The 26,175-nt window shown below is 55.0% G+C and overlaps 1 protein-coding gene across 2 annotated transcripts in view; it reads right to left on the reverse strand.

The window, feature by feature from the left end:
- CHST11 (carbohydrate sulfotransferase 11) overlaps nt 1–26,175 on the reverse strand; it is a 239,359-nt gene that overhangs the window by 101,264 nt on the left and 111,920 nt on the right. For both annotated transcript variants that reach the window (XM_062201988.1, XM_062201987.1), the window contains exon 2: nt 14,865–14,950. In XM_062201988.1, the coding sequence (XP_062057972.1) occupies nt 14,865–14,950 (86 nt within the window). The remainder of the gene's footprint in view (nt 1–14,864; nt 14,951–26,175) is intronic.

The following is a 26,175-nucleotide window of genomic DNA, read 5'->3' on the forward strand; positions in this document are numbered from 1 at the left end:
TGTGGAGAGGGGGCTTTTAAGGAGGGTAATTAAGGTTTAAGGGGGTCCTAACCTGGTAAGGTCGATGTCCTTAGAAGGGGTGGACGAGACACAGGAGTGCACCTGCACCCAGGAGAGGCCAAGGGAGGACACAGCAAAACGATGGCTTCCCACAGGCCAGGAGAGGCCAAGGGAGGACACAGCAAAACGATGGCTACCCACAGGCCAGGAGACAAGCTCTCAGCAGCGGCCAACCCTGCTAGGACCCTGGTCTTGGACTCGCAGCCTCCAGAACCGGGAGTAAATCAGCACCTGTTGTTGGAGCCGTCTGGTGTGTGGTATCTCACGTGGCATTGGCAGTCCGAGCCCACGCTCACAGGGAGATGCATCAGCGATCGTTGCCACCAGTGGGAACCAGCATTGGGCTCGGTGCAAACCGTTTCAAGCATCTTATTCTACTCAATTCTCAATGAACCACACGAGATGGGTATGACTGGTAATCCTTACTTCACCCACCTGATGTCCACATGGCAAGCATCGCTCTTTCTTCCCTTCATTCAACAAACATGTGCCAAGTACCACGCTTAACCACTTCTCACAGAGAAAACCACCTTGATCCCAAGAAGGCCTATTAAGGGTACCAAGTGCACCATCCGCCCACACCCACTCAGTCTACAGATTCAGGGTGCGTGCCCCCCCCCACCCCGAGCCTAGTCTCCCGTCCCTCCCATCCCGCACCAACCATCCAACACCTATTGTTTCAAACCACCTCCCTTCGCTTTCTTCTTCTGCCAATCACGTACTGACCCCTTTTGACACCGCCAGACTGAGGGCTGCGTGTAATGGCTCTGACAATTCCCCTGGTTCCGGGCCCGAGTGGATCGCGTCTTAATGAGATGCATGATTGCTCTGCTCCTTGCTGTAACCACCAGCCCTGCTGTGACGCAGCTCGGCAACTCATTCCCCACCCATCTTCCGGGGAGGAGGCTCCAGGTTTCACTGCTGTGGCCGGGAGACGCCGAGAACGAGCGCTGTGTTGGTCTGGGGTCTCATCCATCACAGTCACTCTGCGGCTTGGCCACTTTCAGAATGGAGATCAGCCTGGACTACACCTGGGGCAGTGCTGCCTGGGAACATCCATGGCACTGGGGGAAGCTTTGGAGAGGCTGGCGCAGTTCTCATATCCCCAAATAAAACGAAGGTAACTGAAATGGCATAACCCATTCCTGATCTCGTAATATAAATGCAGCCAGCAGAGCGGGCCAGTCAGTGCCCCGTAGCTTGGCCTACACACACGTGCGTGCCAGCTTTACCTATGCCGGGTGGCCTGGCCCACAACGGTGCATCATTCATGGAACACTTACACCCCGATGACGCACAGTGGTCTGCACCTAGCTCTCGGGGGTCACGTTCCCTTGGGGGGAAGCATTGTTGTTCCATTTGAAAAGGCAAAGGACCTGACTCCCAGGAGCCCTCTTGATTTGCTCAAGAGCACCAGGTGCACTGGGACTTGAACTCAGGACTTCCGGCCCCCGCATTGTCTGCAGAAGCGACCACCTGTGGACGACACCCAGCCATCCCCGTTCACTGACCTACTGCCCTTGGCTGCTTGCATTCCACAAGAGCAGAGCTGAGCAGCTGGGTGAGAGACTAAGAGATCTACTTTATAGAAAGCCGGGGCTGGCTCCCGTCTGGAGAGGACTGCACTAAACCTGGCGCAGCCCTGCCGAATGTTCCAGCAGAGTGAGTGGCCTTGGGGGCTCTCTGCCCCTCCGTGTGCACAGTCATGAACTAAAAACACTGCGCTAGGAGTCCTGTAACCCTTGGCGATGGTTGTGGCTGCTGCTGTGTACCCAGCAGTGGGCAGGCCTTGTGCCGCTTCTCTTCATTAAGTCCTCACAACAGATCCACGTGGCAGGTTCTGTGCTCACCCTTTACGTGGACAGGCGAGGAAACAGAGGCACAGAGAGGGTAAGTAACTTTCCCAGGGTCACCCAGCCAGCGACTGGCAGAGCTGCCTGCTCTATGTCTCTCTGGCTTCACCTGTGGTTCATGGAGAGCTTGCCTTTGGGGGTTATTTAATCTTTGTGCTTCCTTCTCTTTGTGTCTGTGAAACAAGGGGGCAATAGCAACCCTGCGGACCCTCACCAAGCTGTGAGTTTCAGTGGAGCTGGCCTGCCTGCAGGAACTTGCAGTACAACAGGCACTGTATAATCATGAGAAAATGGTGACAAGTAGGGCACCATGAACTCCAAATATTTACTCAGCCTTCTTTTTTTTTTTTTTTTATGTACCCACTGAACGCAAAGGTGTTTCGTCCCACCTCCCGCCCACAGGAACCCATCTACAAACTGTGAGCTCACGTAAATTTCAGGCAGCAAGCGTGGCTGTCAGCGATGTTGCAGATCTAAGGGGGCCGGCTCACTCCCGGAGCTGTGGGCCCAGGGTGAGCCAGTGGCCACGTGCACTGCTGTCATACATCAGCGGCCTTCTGGGACGGGGGGCCCGGTGTCAGGACCCCAGCAAGCAGCGAACTCGGCAGATACGCCTGTCTCTTATATAAGATGGGCTGCGAGTCTGTACTCAAGTCCTACCGCAGCTCTAACTAATCACCACCAACCCAGTGGCCGGAGACAACACACGTGTGTGTCCTCTCCTGCAGTCCTGGACCCATGGTGCCCGCAGGGCCGTGTTCCTTCCAGAGGGCCTCATGGAACCATGCTGGGCCTTTCCCGGCATCTAGTGGCCGCTGGCCTCCCTTGGTGGCTCAGGGCGCCTTCCTCACATCCTTCCAAAGTCTTGCTTCCACCCTCAGGTCTCTCTGGCTCTGATCCGCCTGCCTCTTTCTTATCCCCTTTCCCCCTTTACTGCAGGTTAATTTCCCCTCTTCCAGCTCCTAATGTCATCCCTGCAGCAGGCTGGCCCCAAGGGTAACACGTCCAAGCTCCAGGGATCAGGTCACAGGCGTGGCTTTGGGAAGCGCACTGCAGCCTGGGAGGCCCAGAACTGCGGGCCTGGAGTTCTGAGTGACCCTGGGGCAGGGGCTGGGGCAGGGGCAGGGGCTGGGGCAAGGGTAAGGGCAGGGGCAAGGGCGCCCCCGAGAGGGAAAAGGGATGTTTGCACCCTGCTCCTCCAACCAGGTCCAACAGCTGCACCACCCACGTTCGCCTGTGAGGCTGGCTTGGCTGTTATTCCCCAGATGGACCTGTCCCTGGGCCTCCGAGAGGGTGCTGGCCACTGTGGGCCTTGGCACTCCCCAGGATCCCATTCTGCTTGGAAACCAGGCTGTCTTCCAAGATTTGCACGGGATTTGGCCCATGGCGTTGAGCAAGTTAAATCCAACAAGGGGACTGATAAAGACAAGCTGACTTCTTAGGCTCAAGAAAGACTGCACCCTGCATGCTAATCGGTTAACAAATAGCAGCAATTGGCCAGGGCTGTTTTTGCCAAGGCCGTATCTTAACAAGATACTTATCACCGCTTCCCTTCTGATTGAGTTACACCGCAATATCCCAGGAAGGAGACTCAATTATCAACTGCAACTGAGTCGCATTCTCCTGGCTCTTGGCTTCTATTTGAAGATAGGCCTGAATTCCACTATAAATATCATTTTTCTTCCAGGAAAAAGAAAATCATGATGTCACACCCTGGTCTCTGCCGAGACAAATAATGAACAAATCAGTCAGCAAAACAATATCGCCGTGGCACTTGCTCACGACAAAGACACTCGCCTATGGGTAATATGGCTAAATAAATAAATAGGGAATTTCAGTTCCGCTCGATGTTCCTCATGGAGAAAACAATGGGAAGACGAACGTTACTGTAGTGAGCACTCGGGATCTCCATTCTGAAGGCAGCAATACCTCAGCCCATTTCCTGGTACCTCCCCCCATGACCGTGCATAATCGGACGTCACCTGCTTCTGAACCTCCCAGCAGCTGCCAGTTCCTCCGAGCGGTCACACTTTTCTTCCCCAGACACCGGTCCACTTATCCTATGATCAGCGAAGGGAAACCTACTGAGAACAGAGGCTGAGAGCTCAAAGTGAGAGGAGAGAGACCCACGTGTGGCAGGCCAGAGAATGTGGGGTGGCGCCATTTGGGAGCAAGTTCAGGGGTGACAAAACACCCTCGGGGGAACACGTCGCTGACACAGCCCTTCCAGCGCCTTCTTCCCAAGTGCCAGTCCAGCAGGCGGCTCCCCTGCTCCAGTGACACCATCCACGGGGTGCAGGTGCTCAGCGAATAACAACTGCAGGGTCAGGAAGTGGTGGGATTTGTCTGCATGGATTAGCAGCTGGGTCTAGTTCACGGACTTTCAGGGTGCTCTTGACAGTGGGAAGCAGAAAGTTCCATGTGCAAAAACCACAGCTGATCGGCATGATTCTGTTGCAGCCTTTACCCTTCCTGCTACAGGGGGTGGTGCTGGAGGGTGAGTTAACCCTTTCCCAGCTACAGCTGGTGGTCTCCAGGAGGCCGTGGGACCAGGACCTAACCAAGAGAAGCCCATTGCATCTCCTCCTTGGCATTCTGTGAATTGCCTTTCTTTCATTAGAAAGCGAGCTGGGGAGCCCTGCTCTGAAAGATGAGGCCTCTCTTTTACAGGTGCGAGGGCATCAGCCTGGATGGCGCTCTGTCCCCCAAAGGATCTCAGTCTCCACTTGTTCATTTGCTTTGTACTCTGAGTAACAGTAGCGACAGTGAGACAGCTTCCCCTCCCTCTGTCCTAAGCTCTTCACGCAGCTGATTCCCTGTATCATCACAAGCACCCTGATGTAGGTGCCAATATCTTCACTGTGCAAGTGAGGAGACAGAGGAGCTAAGATGCTCGCCCAGGTCACACAGCTGGCAGGTGGTGGCCCTGGGATTCCAGCCCGCATGCCTGGTTCCAGGGCCAGCGCTCTGGACCACTTCCAGCCTGTGGTCCTCGATAGTCCTCTTTATCTTAAAACGAGGAGATGGGACAGGGGGCCAGGACTCAGGCAATCACCGAGCTCACCGAGTTCTCCCGAGCCAAGCTCCGCACTGGCAGGGTGTCTGTTACAGTCGTGTGTATCCTGTAAGGAACAGGCTGGAGACGGGATGTCCGGCCAGCCAGCTTTCACCAGTACTCAGAATGCCCGGCCAGAACAGTCCACTGGCTACATAGTGGCGTGAGGTCCCTGGGTTGAGATGAAGAGAAGGAAGCAGTGACCCGGAGTCTGCCTGGGTGTGACCCCGGTGGCACGCTGCACGGCCGCTTCCCTTCCAGGGCTGCCCAGCGCCTGCCAAGGCTGCGGCAGCCCAACCTGGGTCTCCCTGATGCTCAGGTGGACAGTGAACAGCAGAAGATGGGCAGGCGCTACTGGCTGGTCTGGAAAGTAGGAGCCACAGAAAACCTAGGATCTCACGCATGCTGCTCTGCACGGATGGGGACGTTCACCACTCCCGGGAGGCATACACAGAGCCTCAGCGCCCAGCACTCACTGCTGCCTCCCCCGCCAGTTTCTCACTGGTTCCTCTAGGTGCCTCCTCGCCTGCGCCTTCGCTGAGTCAGGGTGACAAAGGCTCTCCTCGAACACGCATGCACACACATGCACACTCGCGTGCCCAGTCTGGGTTAATGGCCTGCCTCCACATTCTCCCACCACGGCGTGCTGAGCTCTCGTAAGGTGCTATTTTACAACAGTCAAGTCTTACGCCCAGCTGTGCTATCAGAATAGGAACGAACAGAAGGCCACGATGTTTCAGCTTTTCTTCTTGCCAGGGTGACCGAGTTCTCATGGACACACACGACGCATGTTTACAGTGTGCGGCACGGTGTTTTGATGTAGGTATACAGTTTGGGGCAGAAGCCATCATCAGGCTAATACACAGATCCCTCTTGCCACTGCTTTCCCACGGTGAGCGTTGGCGTGGCAGAGGGGAGAAGATTTACGTCTACCTTGTTAGCAATCTTCGAGTACGCAGTACATTCGTGCCACGGTAGCGTCCAGCTATACGTTAGCTATACGTTAGCACAATGCAGCCATTCATCCCCGAGCGGAAACCGTACGCTGTGGCCCGCGGCGCCCCTCCTCCCCCTTCCCCCGGTAATCGCCACTCTCCTAACTGACTTTCAAATTCCGCATGTGAGAGCACACACAGATGACTCTGCCTCTGGCTTACTCCGCTTACCCTAACGGTGTCACAGAGGGCAGGATGTCCCCCCTGCTTACGGCAGGGTGATATTTGATGGTACACAGGCACAGCATCTAGCACTGTCTCTCGTTTTCCTTATCCATTTGTCCGTGGCTGGACCCTGATGCCGACCCCCTGGCCTGGCTGCAGTGACAACACGGCCACCTCTTTTCTGCAACACGGCTCTCGTTCCCGTTGGCTACCCTCACCTCTACCGAGAGGGGGCTTTGCTGCATCAAATGGTTGCTCTATTTTTAATTCAAGGAAACTCCATAGAGTGTTCCCTAATGGCTGGGCCGTAGACAGCATGCAAAGGTCCGCTTTCGCCACATTCTTCCATCATTTGTCATCCTTCCTCTGTTTAATCAGAGAGACTTCTTTGCCTTGAGAGCCCCAGCATCTAACGGGGTGCTGTGCACACAGTAGGGGTTATAAGTGGAACTGTGTTTCCCCTCAAAGCACATCCGTTCACAGGCCAGCCTGGCACAATGCATGTGACCTCAAAGCGGGGGTGGGGCACCTTTTCTTCTGCCAAGGGCCACTTGGATGTTTCCAGCATCATTCACAGGCCATACACAACGATGCACCTAGAAAACAGCCTGCCTGAGAATTATGGCATTCGAGTCCCACCTGCGGTTGCCTTGGCCAGGCCGGGCCAAATGATTTTGCCTTAGGGGGTCACTGCAGGTGTCCCTAGCTAAGATGTGCACCCCAATTCCAGTGTGACCACTGTCCCGAGGGAAAGGGGAAGCTAGGGCACAGAGCAGGCCACATGAGGACGAAGGCAGGGTCGGGCTGATGGCCCGTGCCCAGGCATGCCAAGGACAGCCAGCAAGCACCAGCGGCCGTGCGGGCACCCCGACCTCGGGCTGCCAGGCGCCATTAGTGAGACGATGACTTCCGCTGCTCAGCTGCGGCTCCGTGGGACTTGGCCCCGGCAGCCTTAGCAAACGTATGCAGTAGTTGTGTGACAAGCGAGGGGCTGCCGGGGGTCGGGGGCAGGGGGAACTCGGTGCCTTTGCTTGGTCAGTGAACTTCTTCCTTCTGACCTTGGCTGCCTCTGCACCCCTGGGGACCAAGGCCCTGGCCCCCTCCACACACTGGTCTCTTGAGGGGGACAGGAGGTTACTCATTCCACTCACTCAAAGCCCATCACTTCCTGGTGGTCCAAGTTCTTGGGCCCCTGCCACCCATGTAGGAGACCTGGTTCCTGGGAGATGAAGCTCCTGGCTCTTGGCTTCAGACACAGCTCCAGCCACTGTGGCCATCTGGGGAGTGAACCAGAGGATGGAAGACCTCTCTCTCTCTCTCTCTCTCTCTGTCTCCCTCTCTCTTCCTGAAACTCTGCCTTTCAAATAAATACATTTTTTTTAAATCAGCATTGATGGAGCCACTTACAATATTTTCCAATTTTATCCTCAATGGTGGAACTGCTGGTATTTTATTCACGTTTTACAGACAAGGTCTCCAGTACGGGCAATGTCGCTGCCACTTGCCTGGGATCTCACAATGGCCAGTGTGGAGCTGGCACAGGAGCCCCGCCATCCACCAGCCCCACAGACTCAGCCACCAGGGACTCCCGTCAGTGTCTTTCCCACAAGGACTGGGACCAAACCAGGGCTTTGTTTCAGCCCCAGCCCTCTGATAAGGTTCCAATCCACTCAGCTGAGAAGCTGCTCGAAGTTGTGTAATTTACAGAAAAATCAAATTATGCCGAGACCTCTTGTAATTGAGGGTAATTCAGGAAATAACTTCGGGGGAAAACAGCAGCTTGTGCAGCTGTGTTGCCATTTGGAAATTGCCGAGGTCATTTTGTCACTCGGATGCCCTTCTGCAGCTGAAACATGTCGGACGCTACGCACACAGAGGCACAGAAGCACCCCGGCAGGGCAGGGCGCTCAGCAGCCACATGTCACGGCATGGGATCACACTGGGCTCGTGCAACTGCCCACACAGACAGCGGGAGTTAAATGAAGGCCCGGGGTGAGATGGCTGGTATCACCAGGCAGGGCTTATATAAGAACCAGGACCGAGGCACTCACCTGGGTAGTGGGTGTGTGCCAGACACAACCGCAGAAGATGCTGGAAACACACAGGCTGTCTCAGCCCACTGCTGGGACAGCCACATGCACCATCACTCACACACACACTCACACACACACACACACACTCTCAAAGGCACCAGTGGCCTTCTCCAATCAACACACAGTCCGCCAGACACAACGCCATCCATCAGAACTGGTAGGAAGCCATGGTGCTGAGTGGCCAGTAGCTTCCGGGCAAGTGGAAATAATCTGTCTTATTATTATTCAACAAATTTCCACGTGCATGTCTTCAGATTGTCTGAGCCTGCCGTGTAGGGGCCCTGCAAGGCCCAGGTGCCCTGAGAAAAGTCCTAGGTTCCCTAACTCCGTCCAGACAGCCGACAGCTGCTAATGAACACCAGCTCTGAACTTGGCATTGTCTTTGGTGCGTTCTACATACACACGGCATAGAATCTCCCAAAACCCTGCACAAGCAGTATCATGCTGTCATTTTATAGGTAATAAACCCGAGGCTTAGGGAACGTATGGAGCCATCCTGGGTCACACAGAGCGGCCGGGAGTACCGCCAATCCCCTTCCCTGAGTCAAGTCGCATAGGCTTTGCATGGCCCTATCTGTCCTCCCAGGCTTGACTGTGAACCCGATCCAGGTAACTTCACGGGGTTGAGAATAATGGAGCCACTCCCCAACGCCAAAAGAGGCAGCCCACTGCCTGTGGTTTTTGCAACAGGCCTTGCCAGTCTATTGTAATTTGCAATTAATAATGAAGCATTCGCCTGAGTGCCGTGTGTGAGATCAGGTTCATGCAATGTTTCATCCCGGCCAGCCAGCTGCTGGTCAGCCAGGTGGACAGTGAGGAATATCTTTGCGTAAGGAGTCAGTCTAAAACTAAATCCACCAAGCCCTACGTGGCTGGTACACAGCTGTTGGGGCAAAGCAAGATAATGAGGTGGCCTTGTTATCGACCAGGTGGTTGGTAATGAAGGGATGAATTGCCTGGTGTGGGGAGGGTAGGATGCCTGCTCTTCCTTGCCCACCCCGGTGGCCATGACCACGAAGCAGGGCTTATCCCCAGCAGCCACAGGAAAGGCAGAGAGCCCTGTGCCCCCGTCACCAGGGGGTGACAGCCCAGCAGCTGAGCCGCACCTAGGGCTGGCTCCTATGTGGCACACGACCTCCTGTGAGCCCCTGATCACCAACCCTGCCAGTGTGCAAACACCAAGCTCTCCGGCACCTGGGCAAGTCCCTCCCCACTTAGCACCAACCTTCTCTTGCCCCCTCTCAAACAGGCTCCCAGCATCACCCTCCTGCAGCAACAAGCCCCTCATGGTTCACAAAGGTGCCGGGGATGGCCCCGCCTCCGGGCCACGTGCCTGCTGTTCCTCCCTTCTGCAGAGCCGCTCTGTCAGTGAAGTCTGTCTGCTAAGCCCTGAAGCAAACACATCTCTTCTCAAAGGGTTAATGACTCACTCCTGCTTCTCCCACAACTTGGCAGAGAGCTTCGAAGTGTGGGGCCGACACTGTGGCGTAGGAGGTAAAGCTGCCGCCTGCAGTGCCGGCATCCCATATGGGCGCCGGTTCTAGTCCCAGATGCTCCACTTCTGATCCAGCTCTCTGCTACAGCCTGGGAAAGCAATGGAAGATGGCCCAAGTCCTTGGGTCCCTGCACCCGCGTGGGAGACCCTGAAGAAGCTCCTGGCTCCTGGCTTTGGATCAGCCCAGCTCTGGCCATTGCAGCCATTTGGGGAGTGAACCAGCAGATGGAAGCTCTCTCTCTCACCGCCTCTGCCGCTCTATAACTTTGCTTTTCAATTAAATGAATAAATCTCTAAAAAAAAAAAAAAGCTTTTAGGTGCTTCCCCCACACCTGTTTGCCCTGTTTATTTTGTAAATGTTTGTAGAACAAACAAGCTTTTTGGAAGCTTTGCAGGAAAAGTTATTTAGATTGCACCTAGAAGCAGCTTCTGTCCCCCTGGACTACTACAAACCTTTATCAGGCTCAAATATTCAACTGACTCAATGACTACAACTTCCGGATTTCACCCAGAGGAGTTTTGGGGTGGTTCCTGCTTATGCTGGCTCCAGCCAGGAAATAAAGGCCCGAGCCACACACAAGAGTGCTTCAAAGAGTTCATGGAAAATGGAGTTAAAAAGTAAGTTCGGTTTGATGCAAAAAAAAAAAAAAAAAAAAAAAATTAAATCCGTGCATACTCTATCAGGGTTCAGTAAGCAAAACACAAAGCTGCAATTGGTTACTGGATTTCTACTGTGCTTTCCACACCGTCCCCTGAGCCTTGGCCTTGCCTTTGAATTTTACAACTGGTCCTTAGCCCACACCAGACTTCAGCCAGAGCCACTGGGAAAGACAATCTCCAGAAAGCGTTTTTCTCCCTGGGAACGATAAGGTGCTTGGCTCCTACTATTTGGCCAGGTTAGAAAGGCTGACTCTACCATTTAGGAGCTGTGTGACCTCAGCCAACTGCTCAACACCCCTGAGCCTCAGTTATCTTGTCTGAAAAATGGGTTCATCGGAAACCTTCCTCTTAGGGTTGCTGCAGAGTCCATGATGGATTTGGGAAGTGCCAAGAGGAGGCAGAGATGCGCATTATACGTTTAATGAACAATAATTTCTCTTCCTTCCTTTCTCTGTACCTTCCCCACGTCTCTCTCCTTGCTCCTGGAGCCCACCTGATGGAGAAGTAAATTTAATGCAGCGCACTGAGGATCAGAACAACAAGGGACCATCGGACGACAGAGACGTCAGAGTGGCCTCAGAGATCTTGCTGCTACCAGAAGCCCAGAAGCTCCCTCACTCCCCCCACATTGGCTTTATTTACTTTCCCCGCTCAGTTCACCCAGAATACAACAGATCCCTGAACACTACTAGTCCTCAGAGAGCCCCGGGCACCTGGATCGGCAGCACCCTGTGCAAACCTCCAGGCTCAGCGCTTCCAAATTCCCAGTCAGTCCTGGCCTGTGTGCCCCTGCCCTTCGACGGTAATCACAGAGCAAGTGCAAATGCTAAAGAAAGAAGCAGGCAGGGCAGGGCTGAGCCACACGAGCAATGCCAGGAAGATCTCGGGGAACCTACGAGAGGACCAGGAGGCGGGCGAGGCAAAAGGACAAGCTGTCTCGCCCGCGCTGGCATTTAGGGGCAATTATGCCCTATTAATGGCTGCCGGCGTAGCTCTGCCCCGCGCATCTGAACTGAGCCGGGGCGGCCCACAGATACGCAGTTGGCAGCTCCTGAACTTTCTGTGACTTGACACCAGCTGACGTGATGGGCAATTACATTTTATTTTGGGGCCAGGGAGAAAGCATAAAATCAGGAAAATTATAAGACATCAGAGTGCAGTTTTTCTAAGAATATCAACCACACACATTTTTTTTTTCTTTTTTTGAAACCAATTGTTGTTTTAATGGTAAAGCATTTTGCAGGGCACTAAAATAAGAAAATCCGGACACTAAAATCGTATTGTAGCCAATTTTCCCCAGGGAGTCTTACGCTTTTGTCCAGTGAAAATCTGGGTTTTATTATTGTTTTTGGAGCAGGAATGGGGTGATTCTTGCCAAGTGAACTTTGCTGGTAACACAGAGTACAGCACGGAGGTAAAGAAACTTGGATTTGAACTTTGTCCCGGAGCCGAATCTTTTAGTATGTGTGCTTGGATAAGTTGTAGAGTGCATGGCCTCAGTTCTCCCATCTGTGAAGTGGGGATGTAATACCTAGCTCGGGTCTTATTACAAGGATTCCATGAGATGCTTGTGAGCATCTGGACAGCATTTGGCCCACAGGACAACACACAGTAACGAGAAGGGTGCTTTCTTGCCATGGTGTGGGTTTGGCATCATCTGAAACAAACAGTTCCTGTATCACACTCAGATAGCCAGTCAGTGTCGAAAACAGAAAACGGCACCTCCAGGGGCCGTTGGGTTTCTAGAGATTAGGGTTTGCGCCACCTGCCTCGGTGACAACATCGCTCCGGTCTCAGCGACGCAGCCGGATGGACATACGAGACGCCGCAACGGACCCCTAGCAGGAGCCAACCCATGTCAGCAGCAGCGCCCACTCCCTGTGCCCCAGCCCAGCGCGGCCCAGCTCCCCAGGACGCCTTCTCGGAAAAGTGCCACTTACCGCACTCGCGTGGGAACGGAACATAATTGCAGCGTGTAAAGGAAACCAGCCTAAGAAAAGACATCCCGAGACAGCACCCCGAGGAAGCGGGCTGATCTGCCTGGGGGGACGCTGCCCTGGTTGCTGGCTAGCGGGCCAGACAACGTGTCGGAGGCGTCCTTGGAGGACAGTCAGTGGTGACTCACCACCCCCACCATGTCCTCTGGGACGACTCCCAGAACGGCCTCTCCAGCCCTAGCTTCCCCCCTTTCTCCAAGTCCAAGGCTATTGCTAAATGAGCCTCTCACTAAGACAATATCCACACCACCAGAGGGAGAGGTGACCTCCACCCAGCAGGGAGTTACAAATGGACCCTGCCCCGTGGAACCGTGAGCTGACAGGCCTGCCTCCCCCAGAAGGCTAAACCCATCCCTTATCCCCTTCTGGGACCCGGGGGCAGCATGAGCTGCACGCAGTAGGCACTCAGCCCAGCAGATGAAGAACTGAAGGAAGGAACCGAGCGGGGCACGTTAGTTCGTGCAGCAGGGAGGTACTGCTCACAGGGCGGTGTCACGAGCGATGCCAGTCTCAGAGGGGTTAAGTGACCTGCCTGGGGCCACACAGCTGGAAACAATGACACCAGGCTCTGAACCAAGCTCTGCCTCAGAGGTCAAGGCACCCGATGCTGAACCATACAAATGACAAGTCCTACTTATCTACCCGACACATCAACTCCCAGCACGCCCAGCGGACTTCTAGCTGGCCGGACTGAGGCTGACAAAGGACTGGTCAGCATAGCCCAGGCTTCACGCAGGTCAAGGCGACACAGAAACTTGAACCTGGGCTCTCCTTTCACTCAATGAGCTGGCTCCTGCACTGGGTGCTGGGGACGCAACGGTGAAGAGAGGCGATGTAGTCCACGGACTTTCTCTCTGGAGGGGTGGCTGCATCAGAACTCGCTCTTCCACGACACCCTGGGTTGCTCACAGAACGGCATCGGGGGAGAGCAGCAGCACCCCAATAGCTTTGTGTTGAAGGAGAAAGTAAGACAGGAACAGGGGACGCCAACAAGCAGATGGGAAGGGCTGAGGAGCCTGTGTGGTTTTCAACGTGGTTTCCCAGCCATCCCAGCCACAGCCACAGCCTGGTTCTGCTTCGTCCTGGGGCAGTACACGGGCTAGGAGACTTTACCCATCATGGTCAGATTGTTTGGGCTGCATAGGAAACCCAAATGCCACATGCCGCAGAACCCAGGAAAGGCAGCCTTGGGCAACACTGAGTTTGCAATCAGCGGGCTCTGGCCTTCTCACACCGCGAGTTCCAAAGTCAGGTGAGTTCATTTGATCAGGCCACTGGGATGCTCAAACTTTGGAGACGCCATGACGACTGCCCCGGAAGCACAGGTTGCAGCAAGCTCAGGCTTTGAGGTCAAAGCATTACCCTGCTCCACCAAGCACCTTGGTCTTCAGAAAAGCGATATTAAGAATCTGATGCAAAATAAAGCCCAAAGACCACAGCCAGAGCAGGCCAGTACCCTCCCCAACCCCACCTTTCTTAGCAGCACCTGCAGGTCACTCGATGCTGTCGCCATTGGTTGGTCACTCACCAGCACTCAGCTGCAAGTGCTAATCAATGCCGCTACAGAAGGACCAGCCCTGGAGTCTCCACATCAAGACCCACACACACTGAGGCCGTTGCCATGGCAACCAGGCCTCCTACCTTGGTTCCATGGAGGATGCTTCTCCTTGGTGGGAGCTTTTTTATTTTTTGCTTAAAGAGGAGCTTTTTTCATAACCAATAGTACAGAGGTCATGCTTTGCTGCCTTGTTAAACTAATGAGTCAGACTGACAGTGACAGTCACTTAGCCAAAGGTCCCCGCACACAGGGAGTTTTACCAAACTACTGCAGTGACGTGGCATGTCACTGGGCTCTCCTAACTGGATGGGGGCACTGGGTGGTGACTTCACCCACACAAGAGCCTTTGGTGGGGGTGGGGGTGGGGGGGTGGGTAGATGGCACAGCCCAGCTGGCCCTGCAAGGTCAGAGTCTCATGGCTGGGACATGGGACTGCACAAGACTCGGGTCTGAACAGTCCAACATGAAACCCAGGCATTTCTCTGATTCTAAACATCTCTTGCTAGAATTTCAGAGATGTTATATAGGTTGTATCCCCCTTATCCAAAGGGCTTGGGACCAGAAGTGTTTTGGATTTGTTTACTTGTTTAAGATTCTGGAACATGTGCAGACCCATGAAGAGATACCTCGGGGATGGGACCCGAGTCCAATCACCACATTCATTCACATTTCTCAAATCCATCACATGCAAACCTGAAGGGTAACTCTGGCCAGTAGCTTCAGCGCATCTGTGTGTTGACTACAGCCTGTCACACGAGACCGGCCATGGAACGCTCCAGTCATGGGGCCATGTCAGTGCTCAAACAGTCATGGATTCTGGGAGCATGTTGGAGTTGAGATTTATATTAGGGATGCTCCACCCACACAGAAGAAGGGAGGCAAAGAAAGCCAACACTGTAGTTTCCAAGCGCAAAGAACCGGACGGGGGCTTACCTGGCTCGGGTTGTAGAGTTCCTGCAGGGGACTGCGGGAGCCCTTCCGGCAGCAAATGTCCATGCCGAAGGCATTCCGCCGCATAACTGAGGAAAGAAAGCGGAGGCTCGTCAGACAGGAGCAACGGGCTCGTGGGTGTGACAAAGAAAGGGCACTGAGCAGGCACGAGGAAGCAGGCAAGGACGGAAGACAGGAACCGCCAGGCCCACCGCTGCCCCTCGGTCAGGAGCGTGGCCGCTGGGGGTGGGCATGGGGTGGCTGGCACATCCCTGGTCTCTGCTCTCCAATCGCAGTTTCCTGCGAATGCCCCCTGGGAGGCAGCAAGTACCAGGGTCCCTGCCACCCACATGGGAGACCTGGATGGAGTTCTCAGCTCCCCCCAGCTCGGGCCGTTTCGGGCACTTGGGGGAGTGAACCAGTAGATAAAAGATCTCTCTCTGTCTCTCTGTTTCTTGGCCTTGAGAGACCATATAGCAGATTGTGACATTTAGGCATCGTCTAACCTAGGATAGAAACCATATTAAAAACGCTTCCCAGTAAGTTTTCAGAAAACAAGGCAGGCAGCTACAGCTCAGCCAAATGAAAGCACGGACCCAAGACCCAGTGCACGCCACTCCAGAAGCGCCGGTCGCAACAAGCTCAGGCTTTTGAGCTACTTTTGAGTTGCAGGCTTCACCTGCAACAGCCGGTGGACTTCGACCCCCGGTCCCCATGTCCCCCGTCTCCCGAGAGGGGTGCCGCCACTTCCCCAGGAGGCTTCTCCAGCCTCTGGTAAGCTAGGCTACTTCAAACTGTCAGCTTGAGACGGGCAGAGTGGCTGTGGTGGGGGACAGAGATGGTGCGGTCACTGAGAGGGGGGTAACCAAGGGAACTCCTCGGGACCCTCCGGCTTCAAGCTGTCAAGAACTGGTTTTAATGCACACGGGCTCTTTTTCCCTTCCTCTGGTCCACAGAACACCCTCCGGGCACGTGCCCTGGCCCAGCGCCCTGGACACGGTCACAGGCTGTCTACTCATTGGTTACAGTTGGGGAGGGGCAGCAAGGAGAGGAGGATGGGAAACCGGGACTTTCTTCTCCAACAGGAGGCAGCTTTCTCGTAGAGTGACACGAGAGAGGCAAGAGGGGGGCGGGGGACAGAGCCTTTCCCAAGCACAAGGAGTGGTCTCGCTCCCTCTGTCTCCCTCCCTCCTTCTCTCTCCACTGGTTGAGTGACAGAGAGGGGAAGACAGAGAAAGGAGGAGAAAGAAAGTTCTTCCATCCATGAGTTCGTTCCCCAGATGGCTACGACAGCCAGGTCTGCGCCAGGCTGAAACCAGAAACTCCACCCTGGTCTCCCCGCTGGGTGCAAGTTGGCAGGAGGCTGGAGAGCGGGGGGTGCCGGCGCCAGGAGCCACAGCAGGCACAGCAGGCAGTTCCCGGGGGAAGCTTGGCCATGCCACAGACTGTGTGACCTTGGGTACATGACCTAACCCCTGTGCGACTCTGTGTCTCCACCTGTGAGCTGGGAACGGGAAGGGTGTCTAACTCCGCCGGGGTGGCCGTGAGGATCCGATGAGTTGCCCCTGTGTGCAGACTGCTGAAAACACGCCAAGCAAACGGCCAGGGTCTAAAAGCGCAGTCAGGAACTCGTGCAGCAAACTGGGTTTCCACACAGCCTGAGGACGAGAGTGGTTTGCCCTCCTCGCGGGAAGCTAGGAGCTTCTGTATCTAGGTGCTATCACAGGAGCGGAGAAGGAGTCTGCAGATGGCCCAAGGCCAGGACCGCAGAGTGGCAAAGTCCAGACGCCCTAGCAAAGGTCAGTTCAAGGTCAGCAAAGTGAGGAGAGGCCCCTGGGCAAGCAGCTGATGATCCCTGGAAGGTCTCGGGTGCAGCAGCTCCTGCCCAGGCACCTGCCACTCTGGGCCACCCGGAAACCCCATAAATCATCAGCCCTCGGGGAAACTCAAGGTCACGGCTTCTCTCTCCTTTTCCTTGACCTCCCAGGCAAAACTCTTTCCGTAACGGGCTCGGTGCTGCCATGGTGGGAAGGCGGCCACAGGCAGCACAGCCGTGGCTGACTGCCAAGAAAACTTCATTTAAGGCCGGGGAAGTTGGAACGTCATAAAATTTTCACGTGTCGGGAAACAGTCTTATGATTTTTTTTCCCCCCAACTGCTTAACAAAAATAGGCCATGGGCTGGATCCGGCCCCTAGGCTGGTGTTTGCCAACCCCCTGGCCTAGAGAAATGCCCCAAGCCTTCTGGGGTCAGCGACACACAAGCTCCTTGCATGCCACCCGCGGCCAGCAGCCTGCCCTTGGCGGAGGCACCTGTGGGGGACGCCAGCACTCAGGAGCCATGAGCCCCAATGAGGCTGCACACAGCAACAGTGGCTCTTTGTTCCTCCTCCCTCTGCCCCGAGAAGAGGGGGAAAAACAAAATCATGTTGTGTTTTTCTTTAATTTATTACTTCATTTTTCATTTCCACCAAGGAGAAGGTAGACCATCCAAACGCACGCGGGTTGCCCTTGGTGCACAGTGACATAGCAGTACTCAGGAGGAGAAAAGACAGCCGTAAAACCTGTGAAATTATGCGCACACCGTGCAAGATTGAATTCGCCCGGCGGCAGCCAGGCTCACCAGGGCCTCCGGCTGCGGCACCACCCCGGCCAAAACCGACTGAGGAATCCACTATAAGTCTGCATTTATGGGGAGGGGGCAGTATTATTTCATTGGTTTATTTTTCTAATACAAGGCCTTGAAATGACTCTGACCATGTGGGGTCTGCAACGGGGGTCCTCCGTCGGCAGCCGCCAGCCACCAGCGCTTCATCCAGCCGTGCCCGTGACTTCACAGGGCGCTGCTGTGTGAACCAGCGTTGTCCCCAATCCCCAACCCCATCTGGGCCACACAAAAGCCAAAGGGACTTTGTGTGCTCCTTATGGCAATGACCACAACCCCTCCCCCACCCCTGGTCGTATGTGGGCTACTCGCTGGGTGTGCGGTGGGGGCAGGTGGGGGGGGTAATCGTTCCCAGTGGGAAGCAATGACTTGCATAGGGCAGACAACATCACCAAGCCTCCCTTAGCTTGAGTCCCTCTATTAAGGTCAAGGCCAAGGCTCAAACCTGGCAGGCACTGTGCCCAATCCATGGGCTGAGGGCCCCACCTCCCCCCTCAGAGGCAGACAGGGAACCCCGAGCCACAGCAGAGCTGGGCACCTCGCCCAGGTCTCAGGACCGGTAAGAGGCGGTGGCAGGGCATGGTGTGGGGCAGCAGGCTGGACCCACGATCTGAGCATCATGGACACCTGACCCAGACCTGCTGCCGGCCCACTTCTAGGACAGGTGGTCCCAGATATAACCCCGTGTTACAAGTTTCATCAAAGTGATGTCATGGCCAAATTTTTATCACCCACCATGAAGGCCAGTGCGTTGCCAGACACTGGAAGTTGGGGAGCCGAGACCCTCCCCATCTTATCCAAGTCACTGTGGTGCTTGTCACACAGGAAGTGCTTTCCAAGGTTGATGAGTGACCTAGGATCTAACACTAGGCTCCAAGGGCACGAGACAAGTGGCTTCTTGCTGTGAGTGTGTGCAGGAAACGGCTGGTAGCACCAGGCAGGGTTTACTTTTTCGCTTTGAAAATGAAAGGGCTGATGATCAAAGGCACTCAGAACGGAACCCCTGAGGGCACTCACCACGGAGCTTTCCACTTCTCCAACCACCCCCGGATTTTCTACCACCGCTTTTATTTAGTTATGACACTTATTTTCTTCTTTCTAAAGGGAAATCAGTGGAACTAAAGACAGTTGTTTAAGAATCTAATAGGCTCAACTTACTGTGCAAGAGTACTTTCAAAAGCTCACGGAAAATGGAATTAAAAGATTAGGTGCAAAAAACAAATGTGTAGTTTTTTTACCCAACATGCATTTTTCCATTAACTTTTTTTTTTTTTTTTTTTTTTTTTTGGTGACAGGCAGAGTGGATAGTGAGAGAGAAAGACAGAGAGAAAGGTCTTCCTTTTGCTGTTGGTTCACCCCGCAATGGCCGCCGCGGCCAGCGCACTGTACTGATCCGAAAGCAGGAGCCAGGTGCTTCTCCTGGTCTCCCATGGGGTGCAGGGCCCAAGCACTTGGGCCATCCTCCACTGCACTCCCGGGCCACAGCAGAGAGCTGGCCTGGAAGAGGAGCAACCGGGATAGAATCTGGCGCCCCGACCAGGACTAGAACCCGGTGTGCCGGCGCCGTTAGGTGGAGGATTAGCCTGTTGAGCCATGGCGCTGGCCTCCATTAACTTTTTGAAGATCTCCACCTCCATATGCACAGATTTGCACATTGTTTTGCACCAAAATAAACTCCTCTTTAATTCCATCTTTCCTGAAACTTCTGAGGGACTCTTGGACGTGGCAACAGTTCTGCAAATTCCAAGGCACAACAAGGAAGCTGACCCGGAAGTGAAGCTCCTGGTGCTGGGTGCACGCGGCGAACACGGGGTCTTTGGGTGGGTGTTCCGCTCGCAGCACGCAGGAGGGTGGCTCCCTAGGAATCAAGCTCCTGTCAACCAAGGCTCCCCGAGTTCCTGCCAGCGCTGTGGGAACCTACGGAAGGGAGCTGATGCATCCCTAATGCAGGTTGGCTGTTGTCGAAAGAGTGAAACTGAAATGCCCCAGGGGGCCTGCAGCAGGAACTGGCCTCTCCTGCATTCCATGAAACCAACTGCACTTGAGTTCTGAGGGATTACAGCACAACCCCTCCTGGGACAGGAGAAACTCGGAGCCAACACCTCTGCCCCCAGTCCCCAGCGCATAGCTGGCAGCAGTTGGGGCTGGAGGTCAAGTCTTCAAAAAGACAGTTGCCTTGAACAACCGCCCTGAGAATTACCTCTCATAGAGAATTCACCCTGCGCCTGCTGCCTGGCTCGTGCTAAACCCCTTTTCTCACACTGTTCCGTTTAGCCCTCATGAATCCCCTGTAAGTTACCATTCTGACGACGATACTCTCACTCCCACTTCACAGGGGTGACCACTGATGCCCAGAAAGGTTAAGTAACTTGCCCGAGACCACACTGCCAGCAAATGGCAGAGCAAGGAGCAAGTTCAAAGCCAAGTCTGCCTCTCAGAACCGGTGCTCTTCGCCCCTCTGCTGTGTTGTCTCAGAAGGCGGAAGATGCTGTGTGCGTCTACCTGCCACCACGCATGCATGGCCATTTCCTTCAGCGGCCGGCAAAGCACTTCTGCACTGAGTCACCCACATCCCACTGCATGTCCGCCCCTCCCACTGCCTGCAGCAGCAGCCCTAATGTCCACGTGACTGCGGGCCCCTCCCAAATTCCGCCAGCAGCCTGGACGCCAATCTTTGTCTACTCCATGCCCGGAGGCTGCAGAGACCTTTTCCCCAAAGGCACAGATTCAGGCCCGTGCCCTAGCGCCACATGGCCCTGCCCACCTACCCAAACAGCGTGGTCTCTGATACGACCTCATCTTGGGAGAGAAGGGCGAGCGATGCCCGACTCGCTCAGAGAGGGGAGAAGTTCCTGCATAGATGGACAATGCCATTTTGCAACGGGGGCCCCACGACTCTCTGAAAGGACACCAGGTCACATCTCTCCTGGCAGTCCAGCCCCACGCCACTCTGCATACCCAGTGCCTAACTCAGTGCCTGGCACATAGTAGGTTCAATAAAATGGATGAAACGAAAACAACAGGTCATGTGATCTGGGGACTTAACCAAAGATATTTACACCATTAAATGGTATAAAGTCAGGCTACATACTGATAGCAAAAGATGAAAGAACAGAAACCAGTGTGTTTTTTCTTAACAAACTCTTCTCTAAGTGCTAATTCTTCCTCCAAATGGCTTAATTGGCCCTGTTAGTCAAAGTAGAGGAAACAAATGAAAACCTAAAAGAGAACTGGTACAGTATGCCCTTGGGGTACCGTGCTGTGCTTTCTGTAATAAACATGGACTTTGCAATCGTCTCTCCTCTTCCTCATGACCACTCTGGGGGTGGGCATCAGGCCCATTTTAAAGACAAGGAGACTGAGGACCAGGGAGGCTGAAGAACGCACTCGATGACCCAGCTAGCGAGTGGAGAGCTGGGGTCCACGCCCTGCCCACCTGCCCTTCCTCCTCCGAAACCACACACGGTGCGTCTCACGGAGATCTAGGACTGGACAGGGTTGAGGGAAAAGGCAATCCTGCATGCTGACCCCACTCACCGGGACCCCTGGGTGCCCCCAAAGCACTCAGCACACGTGTATCAGCAGCTGACTTCCAGGAGCCCCCAAAACTACGAGGTGCGAGTAGGGTGCAGCCCAAGCGCCAGCCAACGCCACCGTCAGACGCCAATGCTCCCGCTCCTCCTCCTCCTCCCTGTGCACAGTCCTCCAGAGCCATTTCCACCTCCGGTTCGCATTTTTAGAGACTCTGTGAGCAAATCCACCAAAGAAGAGTAACGGATTTCAGGTTTTATTTGATTTGGGAATAAGCTGGACCCTTACGATGGCCAACTCCTACATCATTCTCCCCTACCACCGTGAGCTCCTCAGAGCAAGAGCGCCTTCCTGATGTCTAGCCCGCACGGGAGCCTGCAGAGCTGATGTGAACTCAAGTTTTGGTAGCTGAAGGTCAAGGGTATAAATCTAAGCACGAGGTGAAAGTGCTTGGAGTGACCTGGGAGAAGAAAAGACTCCACTTTACCCAAGAGCTGCGTGCTGTACCGACCCAGGCGCCTTCCTGGGCCGTGTGTGTGTGTGTGTATGGGGGGAGAGGGGTTCTCTTACCCAGCATGCAAGAGAACAGCACGGCCATGGACACATGCACCTGCCAAGGCAAGACCTGGGCTCCCAGTGGGCTCACCAAACAGCCCCTGCCCAGGTGCCAGCCAGCGGTCAGCCTGACAGGTCAGCGCATAGTGAGGCCCATCTTGGAAATGAAGGGCCTCTCAGGGGTTACCTGGCCCAAGGCCTCTGATGCTGGCAAGGGGAACGGGTGTATATGGCTGGGGAAAAGTGTCCTTGGACCCGGTTCGAGACAACAGCTTTAGGGGTTGAGGACTCTGGGAGGGGACTAGGTCATAGGGGAGAGCCTTCACAAATGTGGCTGGTGGCCCGAGAGACCCCTCCCCACCCCGCCATGGATGGGCACGGCAAGAAGGCACAGTTTGTGCGCAGGCAGTGGGCCCTCGCCAGCCCCTCCTGGCCTGCCGACCTGTGAGAATAAAGTCCTGTGTTCAGAAGCTGCTGAGGTCATGGTACCAGTTACAGCCACGTGAACAGGCTGGGATGCAAGACTCCAGCACTATCTTCCTGGCTAGTGGGGTTCACTGTTCACCCACTGAGGGAGCATGGACACGGGAGGTGGGGGTGCCAGTCCAGTGAGGCCCAGGCCCACTCACAGGCGAGGAGATGCGGGGATCTGCGCCAGGTCACCCCACAGGGCTACTGCTGGCATGGGGTCTCCCAACGCCTCCTCCCTCCCTTTCCACCCTCCTTACCTCTAACTGTGCGGCAAAACCAACGCAAAGCTTCCCTAAGGCAGTTCTCAGCCTTGCCATGTGTGCTGAATGAGATTTTCGGGTCTATCTTTTACATGTGGATTTATTTGCTTTCATCTACTTGAAAGTCAGAGAGAGAGAGAGAGACAGAGACAGAGACAGAGAGAGACCGAGTCCATCCACTGGTTCACTCCCCAAACACCCGCAGCAGCCGGGGCTGGGCCAGGCTGAACCAGGAGCCAGGAGCTCCACCTGGGTCTCCCACCTGCATGACAGGAATACGAGGTCTTGGGCCGTCGTCTGCTGCCTTCCCAGGATGCACTAGCGAGAAGTCGGATCTGAAGTAGAGTTGCCAGACCTCGAAGCGACACTCTGATAGGGGATGCGGGCGTCCCAGCCCGTAGCTGAGCCTGCTCCACCACAACACCTCCCTCCTCTCTGGCTTTTAGAAAATGTGAGTCATGATTCATTAACCCATCTGACAGCACGCCAACAGGCCGTGACGCCGGGCTCGGGACCCTGGACTCAGCCGCCCTGGCAGAGTTAAGGCAGCGGTGAGAGTGGCTGCTCCGGGGCAAGTCAGGCTCTCTGTGAACCGAGCACCTTAAACGTGAACGTGAAGAACAGGGACTCATGGCTTCCGCTCCTAACATCTCCCTCCAACAATGCTCGCCGCATAGCAGATGCCTCCACTCAGCCCCAGCTGTGTAGACCAAATACCCAGCAGTCACCTTGCTTGCTCCGCCTCACCTGCTGCAGCCCCCCCCCCCCCATCAGCACGTCTCCTCCCTTCCCCACCATCACCTCCCTCCTGGGCCACGAGCAAAACCTCTTAACTGTTCTCCTGATGCCACCTGGTTCCCCCACTCCCAATATCCTCTACCAGGGACTAAAATAGTCTACAAATGTGAGCCACATTACAGCACTGCCCCTGCCCCACAGGCCACCACCATGCTAGAAACAGATCCAAAGTCCTCTGCAGGGCCTCCTGCCCGCTCTTCTCCCCTCTCAGCCAAAGCAGCCATTGCTGGCTCCCAGGAATGTCAGGCATGCGCCTCAGGGCCTTTGCACCTGCTCTGTCGAGAGCTGTGACTGCCTCTCCTCTGCTGTGGTCTCTGACCACAGTATGAGTTCTCCAGAGAGGGCCTCCCTGATTCAATCACACAGTGTGAGTGTGAGTGTGCGCGCGTGCCTCTCTCTCTCTGTGCCCCTCCCCTGCTTTGACTTACTCTCCTGGGAGGCACTGAGCACCTTCTGATTGTGAAGGTGAAATGTCTTGCTGGCCGCTGTCACGAGCGCCGTGAGACAGGAAGCCTCATGAGAAGAGGAACGAGGGAGCCTTGCCCAGGCACCTGAACGAGGGCCTGACCCCAGGGCCCCCACGATGAACACATGAGTGACTGAGTGAATTACAACGCCTTCCCCCAGGGACAGGAAACCAGACCACGTGTGCCACTCAGCTGCCCCAGGCCCAGGTCATCTAAACTTCTGGGTGGTAGGGGTCATCCTAAGCACAAATGGAAATGAAACATCCCAGCCCCTGTGAATCAGACCCTCCTGGGGAGGCACCCAGGGAGCTGCGAGCTTCGCGAGGGCCCCTGGGAGATCCTGTCTCAGGGACCAGCTAGGCACGGGGAGCAGGTGGCGCGCAGGGAGTGAGGCCCCGGGAGGGAGGGAGGCCAGGGTTGGCAGGGGCAGCAGGTGAGGCCATTTCCTTATTTGTACCCCGCCTCACCCCAAACGGGGTTCTGGGGCCAGACTGAGACAGTGTTCGTTGAAACAGAGCCCTTGGACAAAGCTTCAAGGCAAGGAGTCATGTGGCTGGGGTTTGCTTTGTTCTTTTTCCAATCGCGGTGAAATACACATCGCGTGAAACTGATTGCCGCATTCCATTTCAAGCTCCCAGCTTCGACCTGGCCCAGTCCCAGCTGTTGCAGGCATTTCCAGTGACCCAGCAGGTAAGAGCGCTCTCTCTCTGCCTCTCCGATCAATCCATCAAAAAGAACAAAGGACCCTTCTAACCATCATGGGGTTAAGGGACACTGACACTGCTGTACTACCATCACCACCCGACCTTTGTCCTCACCGCCCATGTGACCCACACCCTTCCCTGCACCCATGACAGCCACTTGTCTTACTTCCTCTGACCTGACTCGGGGGCCCTAGGACACCTCCCCCCCCAATCCACTCCAAGCGGCAGCTCACGCTCTGTGCTTTGAGGACTGGACTCACTCAGCGTTCACACGGGCTGCAGGATTCCTGGGAGACTCACTCTTTCCTAAGGCGGCGTTGGAGCCCCTGTGGGTACGCCACGCTTTGCTCACGCACGTCCAGCCACGGACAGAGGGCTGCTTCCCGCTCCTGGCCATGCTCCGTGACTAATGCTGCCACGGACATGGGTGAGCAGACAGCTGCCCGAGGCACTGCCGGGGTTTTAAGGGGACACGGAAGGCCATCCGGAGGTTGCCGGGTGAGAGACTTGGCTGGCAGTGGCCCGCCAGCGCCGTGAGGATGGCGGCGGCCACCGCAGTGCAGCTGTCACACACAGATCCTTGGAAGCGCGGCCTCAGGGTCAGACACCATGAGGACAGAGACTCGGGCCACTCTCCCTGCGTGGAGTCTCAAGAGCTGTGGGCCCGACAGACGGGGAGGAAGGACCTGAATGAAGTGCGGCTCGGGGTGGAGTCTGCCCTGCCAATCACGCAGGCAGGGACTTGGGGGTGGCCTGAGCGCTCAGCGGTGAGGCAGAGTCTTCAGGCCACTGTACCCCACAAATCGGCCGGGACGCTGACGCTGCTCCCTCCGAAACCCAGAGTGACACAGGCACAGAAAACGTCCCAGACGGGGCAAATCAATGGAGCCAGAACACAGGACGGTGGCTGCGTGAGGCCAGAGGGCGGGAATGGGGCGTGCGCAGAAACCGACACAGGGCTTCTTCCAAGGGCGAGGAAAATGTCCCACAAGTAGATGGTGGCCGTGTGTGGGCGACTCCTTCAGCCTACGAAAACTCACCGAATGGCTGCGTTTTATACAGGAAATGATTTCTCCGCAAGCCTACTAGTAGAAAATAGGTACAGAAATGTTTCAAGAATAAAACCCATATTACTATGACCAAGATTTTTAGCCTGAGTAGGGGATCTCTCTGGCAATACCAATATGAAGGCTTTAGCGGAACAACTTATTGGATGTGAGATTTAAGATTGCGATTTTCTGTGTTTGCACAGAATATTGGAATACTTAAGAAACCGCAACATGTACCGTATTTCTAAGTTGGAGATGTTACATTTATATTATTCTAAGTACTTGTTTCCTCATTAACCAGGCAATGTAAGTACTCAAAATGAACATGAAATGTTAAATGTTCAGGGCAATTTTAAATTATAAAAAGACTAAAGAGCCAAATCATAATCAAAGGCCACCCTAAACATAACTGCTCGGCTGTATTAGGTTTGGGGCCAGTGTTGTGCACAGCTGGTCAGCTGCTACCTGCCATGCAGGCGCCCCTCACTGGCGCACTGGGTTCAAGTCTCAGCCAGGGAGCCAGCCAGCTCCCTGCTAACACACAAATCATGGCCCCAGTACGGGGCTCCAGCCCCCTACGTGAGAGACTGGGGGGAGTTCAGACTCCTGGCTCTGGCCTGGTCCAGCCCTGGCTGTTAAAGCCATTTGTGGAGTGACCCAGCGGGTTGAATCTCTCTCTTGCTCTTGCTCTTCCCCTCTCTCTGTTGCTTTGCCTTCCAAATAAAATAAATCTTTGGGGGAAAAAAAAAAGAATTGGGTTTATGAAAAGTAAGACCCTTAACTTAAAGGGAGCTATGGATTTGCGCTTTTAATTT

The sequence above is a fragment of the Lepus europaeus genome, chromosome 10, assembly GCF_033115175.1.
Source record: "Lepus europaeus isolate LE1 chromosome 10, mLepTim1.pri, whole genome shotgun sequence".
Lineage (NCBI taxonomy): Eukaryota > Metazoa > Chordata > Mammalia > Lagomorpha > Leporidae > Lepus > Lepus europaeus.